Here is a 27,004-nt window from a genome sequence, read left to right on the forward strand (position 1 = left end):
TGCCCATTAACAGCTTACTTGATCTTCTTCCATTTGGCTATATGACTGGTAAGACTTGACAGTACATAATTTGAAAAAAAGAAATACCAATTACCCAAATCTACATCCCTCTCAAAGTCCAGTGACACTCCTTTCCCATTCCCTCTCCTTCCTCACTGCTAATGATCAGAGGTACTTCGGAAGAGTGTGTGGTCTGATTCTACTGCTGTTACCTGCCCTGACTGGCACTGGTTCCCATTGCTCGTGGCACAGAAATACAGGGACTCCTCAGACTAAAATGCCTGGGGGGTTGTGTCTTTCTGCCAGGGCGCAACTTGCTCCTTCTCCACTTCTGCCATTACCACTCTCGAAGTAGTGGGAGGCGCTCTGCACGTGGTGAGCAGATACACCAAGCGTGGGTCCATGATGAGGCAGCAGGAGCAATCACTGCCACTCTATCACCTTCCTGCTCACTAGAAGTATTTTTTCTGCCTTACCAGGGATCCCCTCTGATTTCACTGATGAGACAGCAAAAGACCTAAGCCCTAGTAATTAATGATCCGCCATCCAGCAGGCAGTCCTGGAGATGCACCTCTGTGCTCATCTGGAACAAACCAATCACAGAAGCCTGCTGATGCACAAAAGCGACGTGCAAGCCAAGCACCCGGTACAATGCATGTACAGTTCGGAGAACGGGTTTGACACCTTATCTGTGTTATCGCAGCCGATAACAATCACACCAATGTCTAGGGGAGTGCATCTCTGGAGCTCCGGGACAGCAAGTCCTGAGAAAATCCTGAGGATCCCTGAGCTCCAGTCATTCCCAAAGCACAATTCTGTTCACAGTCACCCCTCCCCGCGTGGAGCCGTACGGTTCACCACATTTTATGACAAGGCTCAGCTATCTCTGTAATCAGAGAGGACACTGTTTTGTTAAGATCCCTGACTCGCTACGTTAATCGGTCGCGCAGGGATCTCGCCCCTGCCCCGGCCCTTAGCCCGCGAAGAAAGCCTCGCCCGGTGATTTCTGCCTGCTGTTCGCCGCCGGTGCCTGCGGCGGGCGGGACGGGCCTGCCTGAAGCGCTCTGCTTCCGAGTGCCGCCCGCAGGGCAGGGGAAACCCGCTGCCGCGGCCCCGCTCCCCGCGGCCGGCCGGCGGCGCGACGGGGCGGCCGTGCCCGGCTGCGTACCCGGTGCGCCCCGGCGGGGGCTCCGCTGGCCGCGAGGGGCGGGGGCTGCCCGTGCCCCGCCGGCCCGCGATGGAGCGAAGGGGCGAGCCCCGCCTCCCCGCCGCCCCCCGCCGCCCCTGCCTCCACAGGCCCCTCCTCCCCTGCCCGCCCCGCCCGCCGCACACATGTGCCCGCACCCAGCGGCGGTGCGCGGTGCCGGGGAGGCGGTGGCGCCCGCCCGCCCCGACGGCGCGCCCCGCCACAGCAGCGCAGCGCGCCAGCACCGCGCCGGGCTGCCCTCGGGCGCGGAGAGCCGGCGGCCGCGCTGACGCCGCTGCGCGCCATGGCTGTCGCCTACCTGCTGGGCAACGGCTCCGCGCCGCTCCTCGCCGGCGCCCTGGAGCTCCCCTTCGCCGCCAACGCCTCCGCTGCCTGCCGCCCCGCCGCGCCACCCTGCGCGGTCGCGCCGCCGGGCGCCTGGGGCAACGGCTCGGCGGCGGCGGGCTGGAACCGCTCCGAGCCCTGCGGCGGCGCCAACGGCAGCGCGGGCGGCGGCGGGCCTTGCGCGCCCGCGGGCGGCGGCCCCTCCGTGGTGACGGCCATCGCCATCATGGCCCTCTACTCCGTCGTCTGCGTCGTGGGGCTCTTCGGCAACTTCTTGGTCATGTATGTCATAGTCAGGTGAGTGCCGCCCCGCCCCGCCCTGCCCCGCAGCCCACGGCCGCAGCCGTCGGGGCGGACGCCCCGCCGCGGGGAGCCGGGCTGCGGGCCGGCGTCCCGATGGCGGACGCTGCGGCGCCGCTCCGGCAGGCAGCGCGCAGAGGGCCGCGCTGGGGGGTGCGGAGGGGCTCCTGCCCCGCGGGGCCGGGCAGGGGGGCTATGAGAAAGCGTCGGAGCGGGTGGTCGGGGGAAGAGAAACTTGCGGTGGGGCCGTGAGGAGCGGCCGGGCTGGGCGGTCCGCCAGAGACCGCTGCGGGTCCGGGGATGCTCTACAGAGCCTCCGGGCTGCAGCTCCTCTGCGGGCTGCTGTGGCCAGCGAGGCCTGAATCCCGCAGCTGTCCGCTGCGGAGGGAGGATTTAAAGGGACCTTAGCCGCTGCCTGTGAGCGTGTGCGGGCGCGGGGTCGCACACGGACGCCGGCACACATCCTCGCGTCTTTCCCCTCACCGCTCCCAAACGCACAAGCGAAACGTGAACGGCATCGCTGCTAAACGCTTCTCTCTGCCCGGGTTTGTGGATCCTCTGACTCAAGTCTTGATATAGACGTTTATAGTCGTATACATTTCTATGTGTATATACATTAGTGCGTATACACGTGTATAAACCCGCCAGGATCGCGGCCGCTCTCCGTAATGCCGGTTTCCCGGCCGTGCTGCAGCACTTCGCACCTTCCTCGCCCGCCGGCCCGCGCGGGCTGTCACCGAGCGCTCCCAGCCCGCTTCTCAGGCGGGGGACCGGGCGGCAGCGGCGGGCGCGGCCGGGCGGGCCGGCAGCGGCGGGGCGGGCGGTTTCCGTGGGGGAACACTGCCACCTCCCGGGGGCGGCGGGACGGGGCTGACCGCGCTCCGCGCCCCTCGTAGCTGCCCGTCGTTTCCGAGGCAAGCAGCCGCCGAGCCCCCCGGGCGCAGCCGCAGGGGCGCCCCTGGGGCGCGCTCCCCCCGCAGCCCCAGCGCTTCCAGCGCCCCTTCTCCCTCGGAACACTGTTTCCCGAGGAGCCCGAGAAGCAGCCGTCGGGCACGGGTGCCGTGGCCGCGGGGAGCTGGCAGGCAGGAGCAGAGGCCGGCGGCCGGCGCGGGGTGGCTTGGCGGCGGGTGCGGCGCCGGCGGCGGGGTGAGGGCAGCGGGGCCGGGCTGCTGCGGCGCGGCGGCGGGCGAGGCCTTCGGCGTGTGGCGGGGACGTCCCTGCAAAGCCTGTGCGGCCGATAGACCTCATGGGAGCACAAGTAATACGCCTCAGTGGTTCAGATTGTACCAGTTCAGAAACCTCGTGCGTTTATACTTTAGAGGCTGCGATTTACGTGCAAAGAGCTGGGGAGAGGCTCTTACCCTCTGTGGTTTTGGTCAGTCCAAGATTCATGCTACCTGTGCAAAGATGCCGCTGCATCTTCAGATGCAGAAGCAGAAAGGCTTCTGAACAGAGGCATGACTGCAGTCACCTCAGCGTTCCTCTGGGAGAAAAAGCAGATGTACAGTCTAACAGAGCCAGGCTAGCTGTCAGCAGAGAAATATGTCATAGGGTGTCCCTGGAATTATATATTTATACCAGGCATAACCCATACTAGGCTCATATTTCTTACATTAATTAATTGAATTACACTTGCACCACAAAGCCAAATTGAATGAGGCACTTGCATTTAGATGACTATCTAAGGAGAGCATCTTTCCCTGAGTTTACAACTTAAAACCAAAAAAGCAATAGGACAAAGCAAAAATATATTTCCATTTTACAAAGGAAAGTACAAGGAAATTACGTGGCTTCTCCAAAACCATCCAGGAATTTGGCAAAGGCAGGACCAAACCCAGGTCTCCTGTGCAAGAACAGCTTTTGGTATGACAAGAGTTCCTTCCCAATTACTGTCATGGAGCTGTTTACCAGTTTGGGATGAAAAAGAGTACATGTTAATGGTTGAATAGGATCTGTGGTTTAAGCAACAAAAAAATGCATTTCCTTTCTATGCTTCTCTGTAGATTCTGTGTTTCTCTGGACAGCAGGAGGGAACTTTTTGATTTATTTCCTGTTGCGAGCTATACTAACATGACAGTATTCCCAGTCATATAATAAGCACATAGGTGAAATGGTGAGCATATGTGCTCACATTCATGTATCCTTGGATCCAGCTACAAATAGGAGGCAAGTCTTTCACTGGATTGAATCTGGCATCATATAAAGCTCCCCTTTATTATCTGCCTTTCACGCTATGCCTGTTCAGGAAGAACAAAACATTGACGTTGGTATTAATTTTGAGAATAATTGAGACTACTAGAAATAAGATGATAAAGTGATATTGGTACCTAGTTTGCCTTGAAAATACTGGAAGTTGGGAGATAGGTGCTTAGATCTCTGAAACGTTGTCCCCTACTCACCTTTCAGAGTCCAGGCCAGTGATCAGTGTGCTGCATGCTATTATCTCATGCTTGGCTTCTTTAGAAGTATTTTCTTTAATAATAATTATATATTCTTATAAACATTATTATTTTTACAACTTTTCCACATGAAGCAGACCTGTGGGTTTAAAGCCAGAGCCATGCAAGTGAGATTGTCACTATCAGTCCACAATGCCACCCTGTTATCCCAGCTGGGGTGAAGAGGGTCAGAAACAGACATGTCCAACCAGGAGTTAGAAATGTATTGTCATTATCCATACAAAAATCAGGGTCTTCATGCAAAGCAGGTCCATGGATTTCCAATTTATACATGTTACTTTGTAATTAACACATTCTCATCCACCTTCCTCATTCTCCCAAATGTTTCCTGTTCAGCTGAATACTTTCATCCTTGAATTAATATTTATGCGTTATATCTGTAGTGTGTGAGGCTGAACCCATGTTAAACACTGAGCTCTTTCCTTTGTCAAGTACAAAAAAATGCCTTCTGAGTGACAGCAGTAATAGTCAGGTTTTACTGCCAGCCGTGAATTTCCTGTAATCTGAAAAATCTGTACATAATTTGTATTATCTATTTTCCTCATGTGCTTTGTATAAGTGTAAATTGCTAATATGAACACAGTGTTGTTATGGCTGTGTCAACAGCAAATGCTCCTTCTAGCTGCTGCAGGGTACAAGAAGACAGTGTACAATTAGTACCATGTGGTATTGAATTAATTTACACAGTAATCTATAGGCTTTTCCAGCTTTCTCGTCAAGTCAGTGGGATATTAGTCACACATTAGAGTAGGAAGAAGAATATGCCCTGTGATTAAGGCAATATGCTAGAAAGCTGTAATAGATCATAGTTGAAAATCTTTGGCGTTGCCGGTCTGGAAGAAAGGAATAGCTCTCAGAGGTCCCAGTCCTCCATGGTGCCAAGAGCCCTGAGGGGACTGTAATTCCACCAACAGCCGCTAAAGTCACTCGAGTCAAGAGTGAGTCCTTAATTGCTTTGCTATTAATTTTTGTCATGTACCATAAACAAAGGGGCCTCAGCTTCTCTGTTATCCTTATCAGGAGGAAGGAAATGTCTTGTTTCATCAGCATAAATTATTACTCTACTTTAAAAAAAAATAAAAAATAAAACAAGGATAGAAGTCCTCTCCGAAACAAAGAGATTTCTTTCTATGTCTCTCAAAACAGCCTCTTAATAGTGTTTTGGAAGAAAAAAAAAAAAAGCTGTACCCTTAGATGAAACATCATCTAATCCAGAAATAATATGCAGGACTGAAAGTTTTGGTTACTGCAGCTCGGCTCACTCACACTACAGGAAAATTGTTTTACTAAGTAGAACAGTATTTGGGGTGAAATTTCAATTGTAGAAAGAATTGGTATCACCAGAGGAATAAATATTCTGATACATGTGCACAGAAAGGGAAAAGTGAGGGATCTGGGAATAAGTTATAACATATGAAGCGGAGAGAGTCTATTTAGAGAAATAAAATGAAAGTTATCACAAGCTTGAAAGTGGCTGAAGCGAAAGCAGGTTTTTCTAAAATACAGGAGTTCTTCCTTGTAAGGTGACATGGAGTTATGGATGCACTGTGGGAGAAGGCCTACAGTATCTCTTGTAGCAGCAGAGATTAGGGAACTTGGAAACTAAGAAAATGCGTAAAATTCATTCTTTTCTTTCCTGTCCACAGCCACATGAACTCTGCATTTGGATGGCATTGTATGTGTGAATGTGTGTCCTGCCTGTTGCGCTATCTACAAAGAAAAGGTTCCACCCCATTGCTAAGAGCTATTTTTTAATAAATTAACTAAAGCCACAACAGCCTTAATGAGTCACGTCAATTATGAATTGATACTGCTCACCAGCACAAGTCAGAGATCTTGGGACAGAACTGAAGGAGTCAGATGGGGCAGGAACAGCACAGAAGCTGAATGAGACGAGCAGCATAATGAGGGGGTGACCCTCAGCGTCCCGCGTTACAGAAAGGCAGGTGTTCTTGTTTGCACAGTGTTTTTAATAGACGTTTGCCAACCTCTGCTAGCGGGTCAGTTTTTGATCAGCAAGCAGCTCCCCTCCCTCCTCCCCTGGGATGAAGGGAAGCAGAGAGATAAAACAGCACGTATACCTTTGTAGTCTCTTTTTTGGAAAAATTATGTTGATATGGACATGGTCAAAATTTGGCTGAAAACACATTAGCCTGCAGCCTGGGCATAACCCCCATCTCCCTGAGGGAGCAGAAGGCACTGCGGGATGAGCGAGAGCTCTGCAGCCCCACTCTCCTCCAGCCCCTGTGCCTGAGATCCCATGCTCTGCCAGAAGCTACCACTGGGCACTCCTGGGCAAAAGGCATCCCCTCTAACTCAGTTTCTCTTGAAAAAGCTGTTTGATCCCACTGCGCTTTTCCTGGAATATCATTTTGGTAATGGCTCCCATTGAAAAAAAAAAGTGTTAGACACTTCTTGGTTGTTTTTTTTTATTTTGTTGTAAAAATAAGTCATAATGTATCAACTTCTCATGGCTTCAGTAAAATTAGAAAATGTTGTAAGCATATATTGTTTATATTGTGTTGTTATTAGCAAGCTAATGACTAATGAGCTAATTGGCTAACAGTGCTGAAGTACTGCTTTATTTCATGTTTTCACATCATGAGGCATAGCTTTTGCTTCACTGTTGGTAAGCTTTTATAATTTTTCTAGATCAAAAGGTGATATGTTTACAAAAATCTCAAACATGACATAATGTACGCCCAAACATCTCAGAATCATAGTCTGGTTTACTAACCTCTTTCCCACCATAGCCAGCAGCTGGTGTTTAGTTGAAGAGTGGAAGAAACAGGGGCATCACTGTGTGAGAATCCTTCTAACAGTCTGTTACACTGCAGAGAGACTTTCTGACCTGCAGTTTCCATCAGCATTTATTCAGTAGCTTTTTGTGGACATTTCAAACATGCAGCAGTCCCCAAAACATCAGAGTCAAATATAAGGTTCAAAACAAAAGGGCACAAATATTACCACTTCTAAACAAAGCTACTTTGAAACAAATTCTCTAAAGTATAATTTCAGAATTCTGAAACATTATTAAAGATTCTAGAGTTGGTTATTTTTAAGATTAGGTGTTCTAAGATGGATGCTGTAGAGATCCTGATTAATGGACATTTTTAAACAATTATTTCTTTTCATTATGATTCCAAGTGAAAACAGCTTTTTAATCCTTTATGATTCTTTTCCAAATACAAATCCACTCACTATAGCTATTTTTTAAAAACCTGAAAGCAGCTGTTTTCTGAATTTCTGTGGTTAGCCTGATCTGAAACAAAGTTCTTTTTATAACCATCTGTGCCTTCTTGGGTTTATACTATGAAGTTTGGGTTTATGATATTATAAGTGGGGATCTTATCTTTCAAGATCATTAATTTTCAAAGCCCCTGCCCCTTTTGGAAGTTGGCTTTTAATGGTGTTCACTAGCAAGGAGTTCCACAGCTTAGCCTAGCTGTGTCAAGTAGCATTCTCATTCATCTATTTAATGCTAAACACGTCCACATTTTATTTATATTTCCCTTTGAATTTACATGATGAATGAAAGTAGTGATGACAGACCAGAGCTAATCAAATAACTGTGAAATACATGAAATAGCATTTTTTTCCCAACTTCTTACTGAGAAGTGTTCAATTAGCAGCTATAAGATCTTGTATCTCAGAGCAGGAAAAAAACTTCAAAACGCAAATGTTTGTGTAAAACAGAGCTTCTCCTCCTCATTGTGTTGTATGGAGCAGTTCCAGCTGAGAGAAGTCTCTTTCTTAAGGGAGGGGGCAGGGAGCAGCATTTAGGGTATCTTTGCCTTGTTTTCCCCTTGCACAGTGCTAACCTTCAGCCCTGGGATGTGCTGCCTCTCTAGAAAAATCATCCAAGAAACCAGTTACCCAAATCCTTCTCATAAGATGATAGTCTCAGTACCTCCCTCAAAGCCTCAATTTCAGACACAATCTCATTCTTGTCATGTGGAGACTAAATCCATGATTCCTGGTACTTTAGGTCCAGTCTTCTCCAAACACATACTTGTACACCTTTCTGGCACACCTGCCTCCACCATCACCTGCTTCCCCCCAGCCCCCCCATCACAGGCAAGTCTTCCTCCACATTTATTCTCTCTCCAGTCCCTTTGTCTCACCTCTGTCACTCCTTTCCAGATCACACTCGACCGCTTCACTAGAAGATCCCAACCTCTTGTATGAGAGACCATCATACCTTGTATACTTGGTGTTACTTCGATGTGTACAGTCTGTGGCCTTGCCTCGAGCCTCGTGCTGCCTCCCTGACACCCTCTGACCTGGGGGGATTTTATCACTGCTGTTCCCCATCACACCTTTGAGGATCTCACATCTACTAGTGGTAAAACTGTCTTCAAAGGCTTCCCTGCCAGCTTCCCTGCTGAGCAGGGGGTCTTTCATGCACAGTCCTCACCTGAGGTGAACAACCTATAAATCAGGAGGAGGGAACCAGAACCTGGAAACCACAGGAAATAGCTGCTAACTTGTCCTCCCTAGAAGAATGTCACTGCAGTTATCATAGGTGTAGTCAGTGGCTTTACTCTCTGATACGCTTCCCTGAAGGCAGAGGGGAGAAAGTGAAGTTGAAGACACTGACGGTTTTCCTTTCCGTGTCTTCCTAGCAAAGCAAAAACCTCAGCAATAAGCACCCACTGCTGGATAATGACAATATATTGGAGGTAGGATTTTTAGCAGCCTTGATTTATTTCAGAGAGAGGTGTTACACAATAACTGTGAAAGCAGCAGCCTTTACTGGAGACCCATATATATGCCTCAGCACTAGGCAAACAGAGACTCAGCTAAAATTGGTTTAACAAAAAGGCCAGATTAAGCCCTTGAATAATTGGCAGATAATTTTTCCCCCATTTAACTAGGCTGGAAGGGAGGGAAGTGTACCAGCAGGTGACTGTTTGGGCATTGAGGCATATATATTAGTCATTTTCTTTTTATCGTAAAGTAGCTTTTTATGGTGTCTGGGGAAAGAAAAAGAAATGAGGATAATAGGAGTTAAGGTATTACAACATCTTAAATGTTTGTGTGGCAAATTGATATGAATAACCTATAAACAGCTGTTCTTGTCTGGTTCCTCTCCCCTTTTTGGAAAAAAGAAAGAATGTGTGACATCAGCTTTATTTTGTATGGATTTTGGCCAGGATATTTTGCATGTACATATAATTAAAAAAGGCATTAAAATAATAAGTGAGAAATAATAAAATAGTTAGCTGCTGCAACTACTGTGGAGTTTGTGTATTCTGTCCGAAGTAATCTCCTTGCTCGTTAATCTTCTTAGTCAGACATCAAGGGAAGGGACCAGCCTTCCTCCCCGAAATAGCGAATTTTCCCAAAGAAAGAAGCTTGTTTTGTTTCCTCTGGGTAGGGACTAAACTCACTGATTCAAACTAAATATCAGGAAGGGGACCTTTAGATGATGCCTTCCAGTAGCAACAAAGCTGGAAGAGCCATAAAGCAACAAGTGAATTTTAGCCCAAAGCCCAACACGGGGCTGTAACTAATTGAAAACAGGATGAGTCGGATGCCCTCCCAACTCTCTTGGTGCCACATCATTCCCAAACAGACTGGTACCACAGTCTGAAGAAAGTTGACTCTGCCTAAAAGGCTTTCATTTAGCTCTCCCGCTCTCAATGGTGAGGCTGGAGTGAAGTCGCTAATTGGTTCTGAGTACCTGAGAAAGGGCCCTGAGCCAGTGCTTCCTGGCCGGTGTGCCCTGAGCCAGTGTGCCCTGCTGACTTCTCCTGCTGGGATCCTGTAAGCAAATACTGATAGATCTGCACATGCCTTGATCCTGACCCCTTGCAAGGAAAGGAAAAGCTGGGAAGTCAAAGATGCTAGCAAGGTAACCCGAGGGAAGTAAGCTTTGGTGAAATTTGGGCTTAATTTCATGTGTGCTATGGAGAAGAATAAGGTGAAAAGGGAACCTGGCAGTGGGAAAACAAAGTATTAGGGAGAAAAGAGGCATCAGCTGAAGCAGCTACAGTCCAGCAGTGATGTGGCCTATGTTCAGATCCAAATTCAGCACATATATTCAGACTCCTTCAGAAAACGGGCATCCCCTCGCCGTTGTGTGAGGAAGGAGGGCAGCTCCAGCACCATGTATGTGAGGGCCTTGCTGTGTTCCTGACCAACTATGACAAATCACTAGGCCTTGTAAATTTACATCTACTGCGCTCCCTTACTATGTCATGCCTTGACACCTGAAGTGATGCTTGATATTTGTATGTTTTTTCATCTCTCTAATTAAGCCACTATCACAGGTCACAGCAGTGACCAGGTAGCACCGTGCAGGGAGCCAGGATGCAGGGTTTTAACAGGAGAAAACAAACACTGCCTGTCTTTCTTAAAGGCAGTGAAGCCTTCCTCCCTTCCCCCAGTTCAGCTCTTTACCCCAAACTCAGGATCAGTGCAGCAAGTAAGTGAATGTGCTGCAAATTGCACAATTTCACTGTAACTAAGGCTGAACATTTTCTGCTATAATGTACCTGCTGCAGGGGTGGGTGGGTGGTGTCCATTTGTTTTTAGTTTATTTCCCCTGAGGGCTTATTATTTTTAAGTTATATCCTTGTATAGGATCTCTTCAGAGGAAAATTAATCAAAAAGATGAGTAGATTGCTAACCACAGTGTGGTACCTCCAGTCTGGGTGGCCTGACCCCCTAATAACGTGTAAGGATTGTACACAAATTTATGGTGCTTGTACCTAGAGCTTGAATTTAGTGGCTTAAGAGCATTCTGAAGTACCCATAAATAGAAAAATCAAAGATTAAATCTTGAAGCTGATTAAATCATACGTTTCCAGACAGGTAGGTTAGGCTTATCCAGAATATATATGACTTCAAAACTTTAATAGGTAACAGTCTGCCACAGCACACGTCACGACTGTGGCTGAGATACAGTACGAGTCTTTCACTCTACAGAGACCCACTAACAAGCAAAGAAAGAAAAATGACAATAAGATAGTATGGCCATCAATAAAGCCTATCATTCAGACCCTTTAGCTCAAAGGTACTTTCTAGAATATGGCCTAGCTGAGAGACTTCACTTCAGTGTCAGACATGCTAATTGGATTGGCGGACAGGAGACATTTTTGAGGGGTTTTCCTGACCGTCCTGAATATGACATGACCTTTGTCAAAGCTTTAAGGGCTTGATGAAGATTGAAAGTACCTCATACCTCAAGAAAGCACACAAAAATCCCTCTTTCATATTGTTTTTGAGTTGCATATACAAGATGTACCAGAACAGCCATGGAAATAAGTGTTCATTTAAATTGGTTCAACTAGGCATACTTCACATATTTTGATCTTCCCACCCAAGGAGACTTCAACTAATCTAATGTATGCACATAATGATTTTTCATTATTTAACCAGTCATGTATGCAAGAAGAACATGAATTTGAAACAGTAACCTAATCCTCTCCAGAATCAAGAGTTACCAGGTTGTCTGTTTGCAAGACCTAATTGCTAGCTGTTGTTTCTTTCAACAGCCAAACCATTTTCATGAATGACTGCTTTCTGCAATGAATCTCCTGCAATTAAGCCAGTTTTTCATACATTTTGTGTTGATCTTAAACACAGTTCAGTTGAAGCACTCTTTGTCTCCAACTTAGCGTTCTGTGGACAAACACTTGCATGCCTTTGTGTTGCTGAAAGTAGTTATTACCAATCTATAATCGGTCAGCCCACTTCCTAACTAAAAACTTGTTTCTGCTTTTCTCTTCATTGTTGTTATTCAGATAGGAGCAGTTTTCAAATTACTTTTTAATGCTATGTATTACTATCTTCATTGAGCTAAACATGGAACCCCTCTCTGGCTTCTTTGCACCAGCCTAGTGGTACAAGGGTGCTAAAAAATTGGTCAGGTACAGAAGGGCTGAAGTGTCTGGAGGATGGTATATTTCAGCAGTCCACAGGGATGTAAACAGCTTGTCCAACAAGTGGAAGGGAAAGGTTCATGTGTCAGTATACCAGCTGTGTCTATTAGGCTTAGATAAAACATGATGAAAACTAAAAATTTCATTATTTTTTTAAGAAAATACATAGTCTTAATATTATGCATTCTTTACTTTTGAGCCACAGAGGCTTAAAAGAAAAGACTCCTCAAAACATTTTTGGAGGTGTTAAGGTGGAGACTAAACCATTGGAGTGGGCTGGCCAGAAAGCAAGCTATGGCACATCTTGCAGAAAGAGACAGAGGCACAAGTGTGCTTACATCTCTTGTCACATGACTGTGAGGTGGAAGGGAAGGTGCTCGTGGCTCCTGCTCAAGATGCTGTTACCCTTTGTGCAATGGAGCTGGCGGTCTCTCTAGGTTAGTTTGGTGAACCCTTTATTTTGTTTGCAAACTACAAGTGGCCCATGGGCTGCTAGTTGAAGAGGTCGTTTCAGGACTGGTTTATTTATCCTTGAATGCTAGGAACTTAGTGACTATCTGAGTAGGATTCTCATGCTTTTCTCTATTGCTTTTTCATATCCAACCAAATCCCAGTTGAGTGAACCTCTATGGCTCAGATCTTCAAACTTCAAGTATACTTTAAAGCTTTGCTAGGTTGAAGATAAAGGCAAGGCTGAGTTTTCCCTACAGAATTAGACATAAAGTATATTCTTACTGTTGTAAATCTGTTCTATCTTCTATGACAACCAACAAAAAAATGCTTCATAAACACAGATATTTTATGATACAGAACATGTGCTGAGGTGTTACAAAGGGCATGCTCGTGGGCGTCAGTATTATGAGAATAATTAATTACTCTATATATCAAAAGCAGTATTGAGCTAAATATTCACCAAAAAAATTGAATCATCATGTTGCTCTATTAGTCTTTCATTGCAGGGTTGTAAAACAAAAAGTAATGATGACCAAAGCCAACTTCTGTTTTCACTTGCAACTTTGCTCATTTTCATGTAAAATTTAATATACTTAGTGTTTTAGATGCTGAAATTTCAATGAAATGTAAATACTACCATTCAGATTTTCATGAGTTGCATTTAAGATTCTTTAAACATCTGTTCATTTTGAGATTCTCTAGTGGCATTGAATGAAGGTGTGAAAACTGTATCTGTTAAAAGATTACATTTATAAACACAATACTTTTGGTATAAGTCATACAGATACACTGTGACTTTGATTACATATAAGATCCAGTCCCTCTGAAGTGTAGCAATCTCATCACATATACGTCTATGTCTGGATGATGGAAATGTTTGTGCTACTTGTTCAAATAGGTAGACTGATACCTTAGCAAAGGGTATAATAACAGCTAAGATCAAGGCTTTGAAGAGCTCCATTTTGAGAGACTGCTATTTTTCATGCTGTTAAAATTACTTTTAAACTATTGCTTCAGTATTTATTTGTTTGTACCAAAAAAAAAAAAAATCCTTGGAACACTGATAATCTACTTTTATTTGGAAAAATACGTGTTTAACAAAATGTACCTTTCAGAAATATGCCCTTCATAAAATCTTGAAATATTCAGTACAGAGAAACACCAAAATCCCATAGATGTCACTGAAAAGAATGCTGTGAATTTCAATAGGCTTTTGTTTATTAGGTAATTGTGGAGGTAAATGCTTTCTATCACCATAAAAGCTCTGCTTCCTTTCTTTGTAATAACAACGTGGTTAGAAATACAAAGATTACAGAGTACATCAAGCAAAATACTTCATTAATAACCTATAGAGCCCGTTAAAATATGTCCAAGAACTTTTAAGCTTAAACTGGCAATGAAACAAGACACCAACACTGAAAAATATGTAGCATTTCAGTGGGATAAGGCCCATGCCAGTCCCAGTGAACAAACTTCATTCCACTTATTCAGAGCTTTTTCCTGCCCGTCCTCTGTCATGCTAACCTGAGAGTCACTCACATAGTGGTTGATGTAGAGGTTTTTTTGCTGTATCAAGCATTCCCTTTAAATCACAGGAATGGATTTAATTACCAATATTAAAAGAAACATGTTATCATTATCACCTGATGATGGGCTCTCCAGACAGAACTGTGGCACAACCACGTGTGATGGCAGCAGCCCTGAGCAGCACACCTAAGCCTGCTTCCTTGTGCAGCCATAAAAACAGGGCAGTCATCTCAGGGCTGAGTAGAGGTCAGCAGCCTGGGTGTGGGTGCAGGATCCTCACTGCCTTTATTCATCTGTGCAGAATTGAGAGCCACTGCCCCTCCACTGCAGTTGCTGCCTGAGCAGATCAGACTGGAGCAAGCTGGGTATGTCTGCTCGCAATGCAATCCAACCTCCAGGTTAGCGCTCTGGACACAACTTGAGCTAGTCCTGGATCTGTTGTCAGACCTGCAGAGAAGACATTTATTTTTGATAAGCAGCAGGGGACATGGCAAAAAGAGGGCTTAGTACAACATTTTCATGCTGGTAATAGTGAAGTAATTTTAAAATGTTGCTATTTTCTTTCTCCCCTGCAAGATTCTCCAGCAAATTGCCCAGAAAATATTTTCTCCTCCCTGCAAACTGTTTTTAGAGCTGCAGCTTATTGTGTACCTCTCCCACAATGCAATCCTCTACATTTTTTCTAAATAATTCCCAGCAGAGAGAGGTATGGATGCCTGCAGCATTCACCTCTGCCTAAGTTAGCATTAGAAACTTGTCGGATAAATGGAGTGCTCCTGTAAGAAAAGTTTCTAGGGTACTTTCAGAATATAGGTTTTATTTAATACTTGAGATCATACTTTCTCAAGACAACAGTCAAGAAAGAGCTTGGATCTACTTGAAAACATTAAAAAAAACCCTCACCCTGAATTGAAATTAGGGTTGTTAGTGGGTCCTCATTCACAGTGCTAGAAAATGAGAAAACAAAGCCAGTACAAGCTTCTTAGGATGTTCATCATAAAAGCTATCTAGATGCATCCAGTAAGAAGTCTGCATTTCTCCAGGCCCTACCAAAAAAGTTCCAAATGTGTGTTCCCTACAGAGCCCTGTCATCGGGGGGTGGGGGGGGGGGGTGGGGCGGGAGTTGCAGCTGACTCATGTTCTGAAAAGATCGAAGTCAGAGAGAAAAAAACCCATGAAATACTGTGTTTTATACTTTGTCTTCCCCAGCAGATTGTCTGAAAAATCTTTTCAAATGGCCTATTCCTCTTGCAAATCACTCTATAAATTGTAAATTGTTTGATCAAATCCTGTACTTGTTACTCTGCAGAAACAGAAGGAGGTATTATCAAAAGAGCAAGCCATCTGCCCCTCCGAAAGCCAGGCAGCCCCAGTGCCCAGCAGCCTTGGCAGCAGTCAGGACAGCAGGGCAGCATGGCCAGGATCATTACTTAGAGCGAAACATTCATTGTACCACTGCCAAAGTATAGCATCCTCATAACAAGTGGATCTCAAGTGCTGCTCAGCTGACACAACGGACCTCCAAGAGTGAAGGGCTCTTCAGAAATTTGATGAAACTAAGGAGGAATTTGGATTCTGCCTTTAGCAATGCAAATACAAATTAGAACATAAGAAGCTCCCCATGCTCAGCTGGGATTGAAGTGTGGCATATTCAAAATTCAGGAAGTGTTTTTTGGGTTGTTAGCAGCACAGACTTAGGAAGAAGGAGGTACAATGGAGGTTCAAGACCCTCCTGCTGAAATAGGCACTGGGGAGCACATTGAGCATTCCTACCTCAAGCTGCAGGACTGCAGCATCCACTCAGGGTGGTGGTGCTATCGGTATATTCGATGCATATGGTTAATAGCATCTGTCTTCTCATTTAATTGAAAGAACATCTGTCCAACTTATATTGGACATTGAGATTGATAAAGCAATGTAGTAGCTATCATTATAAATTATTTTAGAATTCTATAATTATAAACAAATGAGAGTCTAAAAGCCTCGATTTTTAGGCACAGTAGATTTGATAATTATACTAATCTTTTAGGTACTTTTTCCCTAAGGAATTATGTCATTACTGCTCTACAACCTACGAATGAGCTCTATGTTTCTACAGACCACAGTTCTGATGCTTGACATGACATCAGCAGATCCAGAAAATCTATCCATTTAATACAGTGTCTGATACGTACAAATACAATTTTTTCAGCTTCTCAATTCTTTAGCATCTATAATATTGTTTCTCCTATGTGTATCCTTTCTCTCTGCACAAGTTATATTAATCTTTCTTTTTCTTCCTTACACCCTTTAGCTAATGCTTCACTGAACTGCAAATGTTCTTGTAGATAAGCCATAGCAAGGTCGTTTGGTTAAAAGCAGAAAAGATGACCTTTGACAGTATCTAGCCCATCATTTCACAGAAGTTTCTTATAGGTGGTGCACTGGACTCATTTTTGTTGAACATTGTCAGTTGTGGTCATTTACATTCTTTGCTGATTTTTTTGTCTAGGTACACGAAAATGAAGACTGCCACCAATATCTACATTTTCAATCTTGCATTGGCAGATGCCCTAGCAACAAGTACTCTGCCATTCCAGAGTGTGAATTACTTGATGGGAACATGGCCATTTGGGACCATCCTTTGTAAGATTGTTATATCCATTGACTACTATAATATGTTCACCAGTATCTTTACACTTTGCACCATGAGTGTGGATCGCTACGTAGCTGTTTGCCACCCAGTTAAGGCCCTTGATTTCCGTACCCCCAGAAATGCCAAAATTGTCAATGTCTGCAACTGGATTCTTTCTTCTGCCATTGGCCTGCCAGTTATGTTCATGGCAACTACTAAATACAGGCATGGTAAGTCTGGTTTTGATTCCTAAATGGAGTATTTCAATGTATAAACTCTTGCATTGTTTCACTTTATTGTAGATGTGTGGAGTTAACTTCTGATCTCCAAGCTGTATAAAGCAGGTGTCAGTGCAAATGGACCCCTTCAACAATTTTGTATCTGGCTGTAGTGGACTGGACACAGCACTGCACATGATCTGTCTTTTATAACAGGCAGCTCCAGCTCTTTTGGTGCATCTGTGGGAGTCTGGCTCCCCAGCACAGTTACTGTAGTATTTGGAAAAGCATCTGTACCTGCCTGCCTTCTGCTGTGGGGCGGTTATGAATTGTCCTATAGCACAGAAGCCTGTGCTTTACCCAGGATATTCCCGCTGAGGCTGGCAGTCATAGACATGTTGCACACAGTCTGGCAGGACACGATACAGAGCAGAGAGCATGTTCTGGATCACTGGTGCTCAAAGACTTCCCAGGAAGTGGCAGCATCTCAACAAAAAACCAAACCCTCTATTGGTCACAGTTACCAAGGGTCATGTCATTTTCTTCCCCATTGCCCCGAAATGGTCTAACTCTCAGCAGATATGGTAGTAAGACCATCTTTCTTTCCACCTGGTTTTATACTGAAAGTGAAAATGAGTCAAAGTTTAAGCATATGTGACAATTCAACTCTTTTTCTTGTCCAATATACATACAATTCCAAGTAATAAAATGCAAAAGAGAACACAGTACCCTTTTTTTTTTCTAATTCACACGTCATACGTGTTTTGCAGCACTGTGTCCTGTCAATATTTCTGCTGATGACAGGTCACAGATTGCTTCATTTTACCTGTTTACTTAGTAAATTTTCATATATTTTCCTACCATATTTAACAAAAAATGTTTAAAGAAAAACAAGTGAAAAACTGACCCACTTGTTTTTCTCTTCTGTTTTCCTTTTTCTGCAGGCTCTATTGACTGCACACTTACATTCTCCCACCCTGCATGGTACTGGGAGAACCTCCTGAAGATCTGTGTGTTCATCTTTGCCTTCATCATGCCAGTCCTGATCATTACTGTGTGCTACGGGCTGATGATTTTACGCCTGAAGAGTGTTCGCATGTTATCTGGCTCCAAAGAGAAGGACAGGAACCTACGGAGAATCACAAGGATGGTTCTTGTAGTGGTGGCAGTGTTTATTGTCTGCTGGACTCCCATCCACATTTATGTCATCGTTAAAGCCCTGGTCAACATCCCAGAAACTACTTTCCAGACTGTCTCCTGGCACTTCTGTATTGCTCTAGGGTATACAAATAGCTGCCTTAATCCAGTTCTTTATGCATTTCTAGATGAGAATTTTAAAAGGTGTTTCAGAGAGTTCTGCATCCCCATTTCCTCAACCATTGAGCAGCAAAACTCCACCCGAGTCCGACAAAACACTCGTGACCATGCTTCCACTGCCAACACTGTGGACAGGACTAACCATCAGGTATGACTAGCAGTGGAGACGTCATCTCTGGATCCAGGCCTCCTGCTCAGAGATGACATGTATTCTGAAGTTACAGTTTATACCGATTTGTAGCTACATGAAGTTTTAAATACCTTCAGGGTTATATGGTGTATGCAGACACAGCAACCCCAGTCCTGCACGGTGCTCATTGTTCTATGGTTGATGCTCAGAAGCTGAGGGCTTTCAAAGGTACCTTGCATGATGGGGTCCAGCATGCATGCATACACAAAGCACACAAAAACAGTGTTTCATTTGAAGGATGTTTACAACAGGCGACTGCTTTAGAACTGGTTGGAAATTAATCACAGATTTCTCTATTCACACTCCTTGTCCACTGGTGGAGGCAGGAGTGGGACAGAATATAGATCTTTCTTCTCCCATTGTAACAGTGAATAAAAAGGAGAAGAAACTATGCTTGTACACTTTTGATTGATGTACAAAGAAGGCCTACCTGGCCTTCTTTGTCCTGGAAGACATGCAAGAAGTAGACAAAGGCTTGTATCAGATTTTTATCTGCATTGGCTAAGGTGGGTTTTGAGATATAAAAATATATACACACATCTTAAGGAGGATTGTGCCATTTTGCTGTTTAAGATATACTGAGAATATACTTTTTCCATGTAGAAAAAGCCTTCGAGAAGTAGGGAGTTTATGGCACAGCAGATACAAAGAGAGATAGATTTTTATTATTATTATTCAGGCTACTGTTGCTTAGCTTCTGTAAAGAAGGTCTTTTGTTACATGTTCAACATCCATGTTCCAGTGATTAGTCCTGAGAATTTCCAATTCCCATCCCTCAGTGAGCATCAGGTAAAACATGAAAGCAAACCTTAACATACTCATGAAAGTAACTCAAGCACATCACAAGCACTAGAAAAAGCTTGAGTTGTCTCTGTAATTCATTAAAAAGAAGAACAAAAGGCACAAGCCTGGTTCGTTCCTTGCCATATCTCCTTTCAGCAATATACTTAGGTTACTCCTGCACCAGTGTCTCACTGCTGCCACTTCAGCCACCAGCTAGCTGCCTCCTCAAGGTGCAGAAGTCAATGGCTTCATGTGAAACAGTTGCATACCTGGCACTCAACTGCTGCCAGAAAGCCCAAATCAGGCCATTACCATCTCCCAACAGACAGAATACTAATTGCACCAGAAAAGAGGAAGGAGCAGGCTAAAGGGAGAACAGCCAAAGACAGAAGCTTTATTAACTATCTGCAGTTGGTGGTGGTGTTCACCAGCATCTGATTCATACATGACAGTCTGTGGCCCATGAAATCAGTTAGCACCTACTCAGTCTCATGCACACTTTGGTGATGGAGCAGAACTTCCAAACTTGGCATAGGCACATGTGTATATGTATGTTTGTATATATGTGTAGTATTTACTAGGTGTAGTGAAAAATTATTAGACAGATTCAGCTGTTAATAATGCATTTGCAGCCCTCAGTGGAGTCAATTTTGTGCATGTGTCTGGCAACAGGATTGTATCTGTAGCTAGTACAATTCCAGCTTTTTACAGTGCAGTGTGTGGGCACACATTTTCTACATTTAGTTATGTATCTTTACATTATTTTTAGAAGAGCTGTAGCTTTCTAAACTTATACCCTTAAGCAAAGGTTAGCATGGTACTGCCCACAGGCTGAGTGAAATAAAGTCTGTTTCCCTGGGCACTGAGCAAACACAGAATAGATGATCCTTCCCACAAAGATCTTTCAACCTATACCAACAAGGGAGAGAGCCAGCGAGGTGTCACACAGCACAAACAAACTATCAAGCTGCAACAAGGTCTTTTTACCATCTCATACCAACATACTCTTCATGCCAGTCGCTCTGCTGCTGCTTCCTTGTCTCCTCATGCAGGGCGCAAATTCTCTCTAACATCTAATATTTTATTATTATTATTATTTTTTAAACAGAGAAAGCCCTAGCATGAATGCAGCTCTTGCTCTCAGAAAAGAAAATATAAAGACAAAAATAAAATTAAAAAAAAAAAACCAAGTAAACCCCTATTTGCTCAAACAGTGAGCTTTTGTAAATTTTGGTGACGGGGCATTATTTTCACAGGTAAGTGCTTTCTGTAAAAGAAAGTCTATCTAGTGTATCTGTATTGACCCAAGTATACTGACAAGCTTGCTTTTGTAGAGACAAGACCTTGATGAGCATTTGGTATGAATTCTAATTGCAAGGCTGTATAGTACTCAACACACTTCACATCGGTTTTGAAGAAACAGAAATTCTACAAGTTGCTTTTTACCAAGTGAGAATTCTTTGCTTCTGCTAAAGTTAATGAGAACTGAAAGCACTCAATCGTTTAACAGCTTAAGGCCTCTCAGTCTTAAAGCACTTAAAAATAAGCGTTTGCTGGTGGAAGGAACAAATGTGTTTTCTATCAGTACAAAAGCAGCACCAGGACACATCATAAATATTCACATTATTGTGAGTGAGTTAAGATACTGGCCTTTAGCCTACTCTATGGCTCTTTGCAATTACCAGAAAGATCTAGATGAAGAGATTGATTATGGTTTTATCAGCATTTACAAAACATGAAAGAGCAGAACAAGTTCAAAATTCCTGCAGAAATGCAGCTTCTTTCAAATGCACAGAGTAGCATCCGATCCGTAGCACTGACGGTGTGAGCGTTTATAAAAATTGTAGGTGCTCAGTGGAGCAACATAGTTCTGAGAGAAAAGACTGTGGCTAATCAGGCATGCAAAAACTGAACAAGTTGTAAGACTGAGGTGTTGCCTGTCTGTGGGGCATGTATGCTGTGTTACACTTAACTATGGCGGTAAAATGCGTAGGTGACATTTGTTCCAAAGTGAGCTAAAAGGCTTGGCTCACTTTAGTTTTTAGGGAGGCATATGCAATCTTCTTGTAAGTGCATTTGCATGAAGAGTTAAAATGAGAGTAGGAGGGATGGAATCCTGGGAAAATTTGCTCACAGCAAAACTGCTTATTTTGAACTTTTCTCTGTATGGCCCAATATTGGTAGAGAATGGTAATAAAGGACCAAATACTAGCTTTTGCAAATGGCTGAGGTTTTTTGATGTCATTGACATTAACCTGATTCATAACAAAGACCTTGACAAATATTTTGAAATAGCTTTTACTTCAAACGCAGAGACTCTCTGAATTAATTTATCCAAGATTAAAAACATTGAATATTTTTAAAATCTAAAAGTAATTGATAATTCTTTTTTTTCCTGAAAATTATATTTTCCAAATACTTTTAATTTTTATTAATATCTACCTGTTAATAGCAAAAAAAATCATACATACTTAGAAAAATTGATTGATAATAATTATAGAAATCTGACAAATTTGATTTGTTTCAGTGAATTGGTTTCTTTGTGACTCATTTAAGTTTTTATAGCAGCTTCAACTGAATGTACCCAAGCAAGTAAGCAAATTATGTATGGGCACATTTTCAGGACTATTTAGTCATCCTATGTAACTATTTTTTGTATTTTTAGCTTCTAATGTTTTCTCCTTAACCACTGAAGTGTCTAAATGCCCTAATGGAAGCTGCAAATCCTCCTCATATGCTGAACATGAGGCCTCAGACATGCACTAACCAGAAGCTCATTTGTGCTCAGAAGTATTTGTGCTCAGTCCTGAAAGCTTTGTCCTTATTGCTTGGATTGGCAGCCACATGTAGAAATAGAAAAGATATTGGGTTAAAGAAGAACTTTTAAGTTGAAAGAAGGAAAAAATGAAAGCCGGTTTCACTTTGGTTAAATAAATGGAGAAAGTACATTCTTACATTTTCAGTTTCCCAGTACTGTGTGACAGATTGCAAACAAATAAGGGGAATGCTGGTGAGTCCCATGCAGAAACGTGACACAAGCTGGGCCAATGCACATCTACCTGAATTAACAGAGAATGGCCTTTCTGTGTACTTCTAGGAAAAGGACATATCTTCTCTGTAAATAATACTGTATTTCAATAGTTATAAAGTATTGATTTCATATAAAGCCCATTTCTAGCGAAATAATGACATCTGTGAAAAGCTTGTTTAAATTCAATAGATCCTTAAAACTGAGCTTTCTTTTGTTGCTGATTGACACTGACATGGGCTCTTTGTGAATCTTCTAGGTAGCAGAGGAAACAGAATGTGTTTGTCAGACTGTTTCATGAAAGGAAAAAAGAATTAACTGTGCTATGAGGCCCAGAACTAATTAGATGGCATTTAAGGTGCCCTATGTTTGTGGCATTCCTTAAGCTGGGAATTAAAATAAACGGGACAAAACATTTCTATTTTTTCCTTAATAAATTAGAAAAATATCACTGTTAAAAATATACAAAAGAAATGTTTCTATTGTATCTAATCCATAAAGATAAGTGAATATATACTTCCAAATTAATTTCTGGATCTAGACTTCTCCAAAAGACACAAACATTCACATTTAGGATGAGGTGAGTTTCTGGCCAAAGCGAAATGAGGAGAAATAATCCTGCTACAGAATAAAGAAAATCCCTATATATAGCATGTTTCCTTGAACAAGCATTTGAGTTATCTTGTGGCCTTGAAGAAATTTCTCTCTGACTCAGAAGTCCTAACAGCCTCCACTTTGCTGAATGTGCTTGGAAAGTTAGTGTTTCAAGTTAGAAAACGCACTTTCCTTCTCCCTGCCCCAAAATGCTCACTCATGTCCCATTACTTTTACAGGAGCACGTTCCCTCTTTTGTCTCAGTCAGGCTTCGTCTGTGACTCTGCTTTTCGAAAACCCTTTATGTGCAGTGTCCCCCGCTCTGTTTTCAACAGGTTCTAGGGCTGCAGGACAGTATGTGCTGGGTAGTTAAAAGGGTTGCAGACTTTCAGGGCGTGCTGTGCAGTGAGCAGATTTGCTCGATGAAAACATCTGTAGTGCTGGCGTGCCTGTATGCAAACAGGACTTCACAGGGATGCCGTGGGCACACAGGGCTGGCAGGTGGTTGGGTTTGTTTGCTGGTACAAAGTCCATCTCACACAAAATTTAAACTTTCGTTTAATGTTTTGTTTTGTTAAATGCAGACTTTTAACTGCAAATACAAAAGTTAGCCGCCGTGCTGATGTGGGTGCAGCATGTATTATCTACAATAGAAACTACCCTGCAGCTGCTGCAGAAAGAATACGGGGGGGAGCAAAATCCTTCCGTAGTCATGAAAGTCATAAAGAGAACAATTCTTTTGGTATGAAATATACTGTCATTTGAATTCACATTTCAGGTCTGCTGATGATTCTTTGTCTTTGAAGGTCAGGCATGAAACTTTTCTATGGTCATTCCCTCCGCCTTTGTTGCTTTGTGGCAGAGGCAAAGCCTTGCCCTGCCTCCGGACTTCCTGTTCAGCTTTACAAGGCAGGACAGTAGCTGCAAATGAGAAGTAAATTCCTCTTAAAAAAAAAAAAAAAAAAAAACACACACAAACAAGAAACCACAATGCAAACACACACACACAAACTTGTGAGCGGGAAGAAATCAAGTAATTGTTCATTGTATTTGCAATTTCTTTCCTTTCAGTTGGAACTTCAAGAAGCTGAAACTACTCCACTGCCGTGACAGGGTCTCCTGCCGCATAGCTCTCAAAGCACTTGCACACCATGCCACAGTGTGTCTGGGCACTATGCTATGGGAACGTGTAGGACACACTTTCCCTCAAAAACATACCACAGAGGAAAGCGCCTGCTTTTTCCAGTCTGCCCAAAACTGCTTCTGCAGCACTGCTACATTGCACATAACAGAAGCATGAAACTTAACAGCAAGCAGAGCCAACAGATACGGGGGCTTGCCAGGCTCCAGTGTTCGAGAGAGTCATGTTTACCAGGATTACATACATTAGTCTAAAACAAAGCTACTGTACCTGTAGCAATCTGACATGTTCTTGAGAAGTTACAGTGGTGTTAAACAGGTTGGAAACAAAAATTCAAAGGTTAGACAGCTATAGTTTGAAAAATAAAGGTGAGCTTTCAATGATAGGAAACAATAGGAAATGAAGTTGTAATACTGTTGGGTACCTATTTACTCTTTAAATTTCTTTCTAGAGGTGTTTTCTGTGCAGGTTATTTGTGTGCTGAAGTCTCACAAGACCATCTAGAACAACACATTTGCAGTTCAAGAGGGATTATCTTACAAGGATTACATGTTCCATAATTTTGAAGTGAAAATATTCAGTGCTTACTCAACAAAAAACTCCAAGCTTCATCTTCTGCTTCTGGTTCTTGTATAAAAAACGGGCTTTTAAATCAAAACAATGAGCTATCTCTTCTTCTAAAAAAGATGAGTAAATGAAAGCATTCCATGTTGTTGGTTGTCAAATGGTCCCCAAAACAGCAAAGACTCTTAACATAAATTCCTATGTGAACAGAAGTCTAGCTATAAGCCTGCCAGAGCTATGTGAAATGCTTGGATCAGTTAATAAATTAGACTTGTCTTTTTTTTAATAGAAAGTTACCGTTTGCTAGACATTTAGTTTTTCTTAACCAAATCCATAATGTTTGCTTTTTTAACAAACGTCATACAGTCTACATCTCCATTTTGTATTAACTACTAAAATACATTAAGATTTATGAAAGAAACATTGTACTGAAGTAAATGCCACCTTAACTGTTTTCTAGTATGAAAAATAGAAATATCCATGTAGATAATTTGTGGTACAATGGTATTTTCTAGCCATTGTTTGTTACTTGCTTTGTAAATAAATCATCAGTAGTTAACCAAGGGAAAACGTACTTTGATGAATTTAAGTGTATTCTAAAATACAACTTTATGGAACAGGGGTTTTTGTCTTTTTATTTCTGCAGCCAAAATGTATTTCTTTTTTTCACTGTTAAAATCTATGTAACAGTATGCTTTCAATGTGGAATTGTTCGTTTCTGCCATGGACTGCATAATAAAGATTGAAGGCCAAATGTTCAAGTTGCCTTGCAAGTTGCAAATTAAAGTAATATTTGAGTCTCATCACTGTTGCAGCTAAATATGTACCCCTATATATCAGCAGAACATGAAACTAGATATAGCAGAAGTGCCTTCATTTTTTTTTCCTTTTCTGTTGAAGGTTCAACTGTGCAGTCATAGGGGTTTAGTACTTAATTTTGTACTAGTGTAACAGGATCTTCTCATAGTCATTAAAGTTTAAACCAGAGTCATCACCATGCTAAGAGGTTTTGCATCCAATTTGTAAATAGTATAAGGTAGGCACTCGGAAGAATCTGATATATTGCTTTGTGCTACACAGCAGTGTTATTTAAATAACAAGAAAAACAGAATACATCAAAAATACAAACAGATTAATATCATACAACATCATTACTATCTGACGAGTTCTGAGTAGTCTGCCATGCTCACATACAACCACCTCACAAAACTGAAATATATTGAATGACTATTTGAAAAGTCTTGTATGTTTAATTAAACTTTAAATCATAGTTTCATGACTAGTCAAAAGTTCATCAGCTTTCACAGAATTTACACAATTAATTGAAACCATCATTTCTTCTGTACTTAGTATGGAATTTTGCTCACAGGCAAAATACTAGGACTTGCCAACAGACAGGCTAGCATGTTTAAAGATATTTTTGGTTTCTACAGTCCAATAATTAATTGGGCAACCTGATTAAATATTTTTAGCAGTAGAAGTGTTGTAGCCTTGATGATCTAAGGATATGAGGAAGCAAATTTTATTAGCAGAACATTAGCAAAAATAAGTAAAATGTCTCATTTTTTTCCAAAAGGCTTGAATGTTTGTTGGTAGTTCTTTCTTTTCTGGTAGCACATTGTTACACAACTTCTGTACCTGCGTTGTAAACTTTAATAAAAATGTTTGTGTTTCTTGTATATTTGCAACATACTGTAGTAAAATGCATGTTGTTTAATGTGTTATGCCATATATTAATAACTTAGCTCTAAGAAATGTTATGCAATCAATTGATACAAACACAACTACCTTGAAGATTCTCATTAATTGCCTGACTGCTTTAAAGAGTATGTTGTATTTTTTATGTAAAAAGGAGAAATCCCAATAGTTCTTTATATATATATAAAAAAAAAAAAAAAAAAAAAGCATATGGGCAGAATTCCATTTTGATCCAAATGTCCCTCCTGCACTGAGCGCTCACTGTAAGGGCTCAGCTCCAGGAGCCAACCAGTGCGGGAGCCTGTCTCCAGCAGCAGAAAGACAGGGTGAGCAGAGGGAAATTTTCCCTCTCCAGCTTCTGGCAGACAGAGGCTTCCCAGGCTCTTTCCTATTAAATTACACAGCCTCAGTACATGCCCACGCACTGTAACAAGCCTGCCTCTTCCGCGAAATCCAGAGGCAGGGCAGAGCCTGCCTGCCTCCCTGCTGACCTGCACGCTCGTATACAGTCTTGGAAGTTAAAAGAATTTGCTATCTTAAATGCAAGTTGTTTTGTCCCAGCAGGTCTCAGTGTCCTGATAATGTTCCTGGGCACATTTTCTCTATTGTAGAAGTACTCATAATTTTTAAAAGACTTTCTTGATTTTTTTTTTATGGAGTGATTGGACAAATTCCTCAATCTGTAAATTGATAGAGGT

General features: G+C 42.7%; 1 protein-coding gene across 1 annotated transcript; it reads left to right on the forward strand.

The window, feature by feature from the left end:
• Nucleotides 1–1,333: 1,333 nt before the first annotated feature.
• OPRM1 (opioid receptor mu 1) lies at nt 1,334–26,357 on the forward strand. Its single transcript, XM_056344528.1, has 4 exons — nt 1,334–1,828; nt 16,651–17,003; nt 17,936–18,456; nt 23,975–26,357. Exons 1-4 carry the CDS (start codon nt 1,491–1,493, stop codon nt 24,011–24,013), a joined length of 1,251 nt encoding a protein of 416 aa, XP_056200503.1. The 5' UTR covers nt 1,334–1,490; the 3' UTR covers nt 24,014–26,357.
• Nucleotides 26,358–27,004: the final 647 nt, after the last annotated feature.

The sequence above is a fragment of the Falco biarmicus genome, chromosome 6 (assembly GCF_023638135.1).
Source record: "Falco biarmicus isolate bFalBia1 chromosome 6, bFalBia1.pri, whole genome shotgun sequence".
NCBI classification, from domain to species: Eukaryota; Metazoa; Chordata; class Aves; order Falconiformes; family Falconidae; genus Falco; species Falco biarmicus.

Coding starts and splice junctions, on each gene's coding strand:
- OPRM1 (XM_056344528.1), top strand. CDS start 1,491: ATGGCTGTCGCCTACCTGCTGGGCAACGGCTCCGCGCCGCTCCTCGCC. Junction 17,004..17,935: donor AACTACTAAATACAGGCATG/GTAAGTCTGGTT, acceptor CTTTTTCTGCAG/GCTCTATTGACTGCACACTT. Junction 18,457..23,974: donor TGGACAGGACTAACCATCAG/GTATGACTAGCA, acceptor CTTTCCTTTCAG/TTGGAACTTCAAGAAGCTGA.